This window comes from Octopus bimaculoides, chromosome 29, assembly GCF_046866305.1.
Source record: "Octopus bimaculoides isolate indiv1 chromosome 29, ASM4686630v1, whole genome shotgun sequence".
NCBI classification, from domain to species: Eukaryota; Metazoa; Mollusca; class Cephalopoda; order Octopoda; family Octopodidae; genus Octopus; species Octopus bimaculoides.
In genome coordinates this window covers 6,289,283-6,295,282 of record NC_142956.1, presented here as the reverse complement: position 1 = coordinate 6,295,282, position 6,000 = coordinate 6,289,283, and the positions used below count along the sequence as shown (strand labels likewise).

Below are 6,000 nucleotides of genomic sequence, written 5' to 3'. Positions count from 1 at the left end.
TGAAGACGAAGAAATTGATAATGAAGGAGAAGAAAATGAAGAAGAATGGTAAGAACGAGAATATGAAAGAGTTTAAGGAAAATATGAAGAAGACGAAAAATAGAAGAAATAGAAAATAAACATGAGCAAGTAGAAATGAACAAAAAAAAGAATAAGAATAAGAAGTAAAGGAAGACGAAGAGCAGGAAGATACGAAGTAGGAGAAGAGAAAGAAAAAGAAGAAAGGTAGAACAAAAACAACAATGAAAACAACAAGAATAAAGATAATAAGAAGAGGAAGTAGAATAAGAAAACGAAGAAGGAGAATATGTAGATGGAGAAGAAAACTAAAATGATGAAAAGAAATAAAGAGATGGGAAGGAGAAGAAAGAGTGTGATTGGAAGTAGAGGAAGAAAAGGAAGAAGAAGAAAGTGAAGAAGAGTGGAAAGAAGAAGGATAATATGAAGAAAAATATGAGGATGAAGATAGTGTAGGAGAAAATGTAGAAGAGAAGATGATGAAGAAGAAGAAGGACAAGGAAGAGAAAGAAGAAGAAGGACAAGGAAGACAAAGACGACGAAACTGAGATGAAATTGGAATGGAAGTAGAAGTTAAAGAAGAAGAAGAGGAAGGAGATGAGAAATGAGTAGAAGACAAGAAAAGTAGAGGATCAAGATGAATTTTATAAATGATCAAGTTCTAAATGTGCAGGCGGTATTGAAGCATGTTATTTAACATAAACACCAGACATAATATCCATACGGACAGATACACACAGGTGAATGGGGATTTGTATGTTTATAGTGATGATGAACATGGTATTGATGATGATGATGATGTCGGTGGTGAAGTTTCTGTTGTCGATTATGATAATGATAAAGATGATGAAGAAGATTGTTGAAATGATTGCGGTATTCTATGAGAATGCTGGATGTTAATGGTGAAGGGAAGGATGAGTAAATTTAATCCGTTAAAGATTGAAAGAAATATATTCGTAATGGGAATGGTGATGGTGATGATGACAGGGACGGAATGTTCGATAATAATGATGACAGCGGAAAAGTAGTCGTAGACGCATATGAAGAATATGAAGCAGATTGAAAGAGGTAAAGAATAAAACGTTGAGCCGACGAAGAAGAAATTGATGATGAAGTTGATAATGATGATGATGATGATGGTAGTGATGATGAAGTAGGGTATGTGATGGTAGTGGTTACGGTGAATATGGGGGTGTTGGAGGTCGTGATGGAGGTAGTGTTGGTGATGTTGGTGATGATTGAGGAAGTGGATATGTAGTCAACGGTAAAAACTACGATTCGATAATGGTGTTGTTATCACTTTTCATTAGAAGAAGAAGAAGAAGACGATGATGATGATGATGATGATGACGAAATGGAAGTAGATGTGAATGAAGGCGAAGAATTTGAAGAAAAAAAAGACGAATAAGGTGAAGAAATAGAGGTGAAGTAAAAGGAGTAGAAAAAGAAGAAGAAGAAGGAGGTGGAGGAGGAGGTGGAGGAGGGGGTGGAGGAAACTACTAAAAAGTACAACAGAAACAAGTAAAAACAATGTTTCAATATTAGTTTATCACTAATCCATTCCTAAGTCTACATCTAGAAGTGTTAGTCAAGGGTGTTATTTAGTGTTTATGTAGAGACAATTACCGTAGAGGATATACATACCGTATTACACACGCGTTATACTATATTGTGATATACACATGCATACACAAAGTCACGTGCATCCATGCACTTATATATGAATTAGCCCTTATATATTAAATATAGCGACACTCACATTCATACACATTCAGAAACCATAAAATACATCTTTAGAAACGCGGCAGTGGGAGCGTAATATGATCGATGCAAAAATATTACATATTACGAAGATATTGCATATTTAGAATTATATCGTCAATGAAATACTATAACAGAAGATCGATTTAACTTACAAAGTTGTTAAACTGGACAAATGTTGGAAAGCTTCTTCTGTGATATTTTTGATATTGTTTCCCTGCAAATACCTGGAAACATAAAATTCAGCTAAACACATTTATGGAACAGATTTGTGACAGAATATTAAGTAGTATGAGTATATAATTACATGATGGATGAGATGGAAGAAGAAGAAGAAGAAGAAGAAGAAGAAGAAGAAGAAGAAGAAGAAGAAGAAGAAGAAGAGCAAGAAGAAGAAGAATTAGTGTATGAATAATCTACTTCTAAATATACAATTACAAGTGATATTTAAGGATGTTAATTAGCATCGATCTAGTGGTAATCACCGTACATATTATGCACATCGTATTACAATCATGTGTGAATGCACGACTTCTCATACAGACGCATGTGTATGCATGTACAGAACATTTTCCTTTCAAGTCACCCAGTTTCCTATATGCCATATGTTATAGTCTAACTCTTTCCTATATGCCATATATTATAGTCACACACTTTCCTATATGCCATATATTATACTCTTTAAGAGGCTTTTACAAATAATGACAAACTGGTGGAGGATCATATAATCAAGTAAAGGATATAAAAATATAGCATCAATGATATACTATAAATGAAGACTGATTCAACTTACAGAGTTTTTAAACTGGACAGGTTTTGGAATGTTTCAGCTTTGATTTCATTCAGATTATTATACCTCAAATCCCTGGAACATAAAATTGAGATAAAATGAACTTTTATGGGACAGATTTATGACAACATATAACATATTTCGAGTAAGGACTTTGACTATAGGAGACACGAAAATTTGATTACTGTTCTGTGGAAGCTGATAATGATGATGTTGTCGTTCAAGTTTGTGCAACTTACAGCGGTAGTCTATGGTAATGAATGAATTTGATGATAAAGTGAACTTATTGCGGTAGTCTGTGGCAATGAATGAAGTTAATGATAAGGTTGAAGATGAACTTGACAATGTTGACGCCTGAGAAAAAGAATAATGTCGGTAATGATGATGAAGACGAAGAAATTGATAATGAAGGAGAAGAAAATGAAGAAGAATGGTAAGAACGAGAATATGAAAGAGTTTAAGGAAAATATGAAGAAGACGAAAAATAGAAGAAATAGAAAATAAACATGAGCAAGTAGAAATGAACAAAAAAAAGAATAAGAATAAGAAGTAAAGGAAGACGAAGAGCAGGAAGATACGAAGTAGGAGAAGAGAAAGAAAAAGAAGAAAGGTAGAACAAAAACAACAATGAAAACAACAAGAATAAAGATAATAAGAAGAGGAAGTAGAATAAGAAAACGAAGAAGGAGAATATGTAGATGGAGAAGAAAACTAAAATGATGAAAAGAAATAAAGAGATGGGAAGGAGAAGAAAGAGTGTGATTGGAAGTAGAGGGAGAAAAGGAAGAAGAAGAAAGTGAAGAAGAGTGGAAAGAAGAAGGATAATATGAAGAAAAATATGAGGATGAAGATAGTGTAGGAGAAAATGTAGAAGAGAAGATGATGAAGAAGAAGAAGGACAAGGAAGAGAAAGAAGAAGAAGGACAAGGAAGACAAAGACGACGAAACTGAGATGAAATTGGAATGGAAGTAGAAGTTAAAGAAGAAGAAGAGGAAGGAGATGAGAAATGAGTAGAAGACAAGAAAAGTAGAGGATCAAGATGAATTTTATAAATGATCAAGTTCTAAATGTGCAGGCGGTATTGAAGCATGTTATTTAACATAAACACCAGACATAATATCCATACGGACAGATACACACAGGTGAATGGGGATTTGTATGTTTATAGTGATGATGAACATGGTATTGATGATGATGATGATGTCGGTGGTGAAGTTTCTGTTGTCGATTATGATAATGATAAAGATGATGAAGAAGATTGTTGAAATGATTGCGGTATTCTATGAGAATGCTGGATGTTAATGGTGAAGGGAAGGATGAGTAAATTTAATCCGTTAAAGATTGAAAGAAATATATTCGTAATGGGAATGGTGATGGTGATGATGACAGGGACGGAATGTTCGATAATAATGATGACAGCGGAAAAGTAGTCGTAGACGCATATGAAGAATATGAAGCAGATTGAAAGAGGTAAAGAATAAAACGTTGAGCCGACGAAGAAGAAATTGATGATGAAGTTGATAATGATGATGATGATGATGGTAGTGATGATGAAGTAGGGTATGTGATGGTAGTGGTTACGGTGAATATGGGGGTGTTGGAGGTCGTGATGGAGGTAGTGTTGGTGATGTTGGTGATGATTGAGGAAGTGGATATGTAGTCAACGGTAAAAACTACGATTCGATAATGGTGTTGTTATCACTTTTCATTAGAAGAAGAAGAAGAAGACGATGATGATGATGATGATGATGACGAAATGGAAGTAGATGTGAATGAAGGCGAAGAATTTGAAGAAAAAAAAGACGAATAAGGTGAAGAAATAGAGGTGAAGTAAAAGGAGTAGAAAAAGAAGAAGAAGAAGGAGGTGGAGGAGGAGGTGGAGGAGGGGGTGGAGGAAACTACTAAAAAGTACAACAGAAACAAGTAAAAACAATGTTTCAATATTAGTTTATCACTAATCCATTCCTAAGTCTACATCTAGAAGTGTTAGTCAAGGGTGTTATTTAGTGTTTATGTAGAGACAATTACCGTAGAGGATATACATACCGTATTACACACGCGTTATACTATATTGTGATATACACATGCATACACAAAGTCACGTGCATCCATGCACTTATATATGAATTAGCCCTTATATATTAAATATAGCGACACTCACATTCATACACATTCAGAAACCATAAAATACATCTTTAGAAACGCGGCAGTGGGAGCGTAATATGATCGATGCAAAAATATTACATATTACGAAGATATTGCATATTTAGAATTATATCGTCAATGAAATACTATAACAGAAGATCGATTTAACTTACAAAGTTGTTAAACTGGACAAATGTTGGAAAGCTTCTTCTGTGATATTTTTGATATTGTTTCCATGCAAATACCTGGAAACATAAAATTCAGTTAAACACATTTATGGAACAGATTTGTGACAGAATATTAAGTAGTATGAGTATATAATTACATGATGGATGAGATGAAAAGTGGATTAAAACTATGATTATGGTGATGATGATGATAGAGTTAACGTTAGGTTGCGAGTAGTGACGAATATAACCATGAAATGAACTTTTATGGAACAGATTTGTTGCAGCATATAACATATTTCGAGTAAGGACTTAGACTATAGGAGACACGAAGAATTGATTACTTTTCTGTTGAAGATGATAAAGTGAAGTTATTGCGTTAGTCTGTGGCAATGAATGAAGTTAATGATAAGGTTGATGATGAACTTGACAATGTTGACGGTTGATAAAATGAATAATGTCGGTAATGATGATGGGGACGAAGAAATTGATAATGAAGGAGAAGAAAATGAAGAAGAATGGTAAGAAGGAGAAAATGAAAGAGTTTAAGGAAAATATGAAGATGATGAAGAAAAATAGAAAAAATAGAAGATGAACATGAGCAAGGAGAAATGAACAAAGAAGAAGAAGAAAAAGAATAAGAAGAAAAGGAAGACGAAGAGCAGGAAGATACGAAGTAGGAGAAGAGAAAGAAAAAGAAGAAAGGTAGAACAAAACAACAATGAAAACAACAAGAATAAAGATAATAAGAAGAGGAATAGAATAAGAAAACGAAGAAGGAGAATATGTAGATGGAGATGAAAAGAAATAAAGAGATGGGAAGGAGAAGAAAGAGTGTAATTGAAAGTAGAGGAAGAAAATGAAGAAGAAAGTGAAGATGAGTGGAAAGAAGAAGGATAATATGAAGAAAAATATGAGGATGAAGATAGTGTAGGAGAAAATGTAGAGGAGAATACGATGAAGAAGAAGAGAAGATGATGAAGAAGAAGAGGATGGACAAGAAAGAGAAGGAAGAGGAAATTGAGATGAAGTTGAAGTGGAAGTAAAAGTTAAAGAAGAAGAAGGGGATGGAGATGAGAAATTACTAGAAGAAAAGAAAAGTAAAGTATCAAGATGAA

General features: G+C 33.8%; 1 protein-coding gene across 4 annotated transcripts in view; it reads right to left on the bottom strand.

The window, feature by feature from the left end:
- The window catches only part of LOC106870677 (uncharacterized), a 186,867-nt gene that overhangs the window by 158,857 nt on the left and 22,010 nt on the right, over positions 1–6,000 (bottom strand). For all 4 annotated transcript variants that reach the window (XR_016238953.1, XM_089345183.1, XM_089345186.1 and 1 more), the window contains exons 4-6: positions 4,889–4,960; positions 2,573–2,644; positions 1,935–2,006 (exon numbers count right to left, since the gene is read on the bottom strand). Coding sequence is in view for 3 of the 4 variants with exons in the window: in XM_089345183.1 (XP_089201309.1) it covers positions 1,935–2,006; positions 2,573–2,644; positions 4,889–4,960 (216 nt within the window). In the remaining variant the exon portion in view is untranslated. The remainder of the gene's footprint in view (positions 1–1,934; positions 2,007–2,572; positions 2,645–4,888; positions 4,961–6,000) is intronic.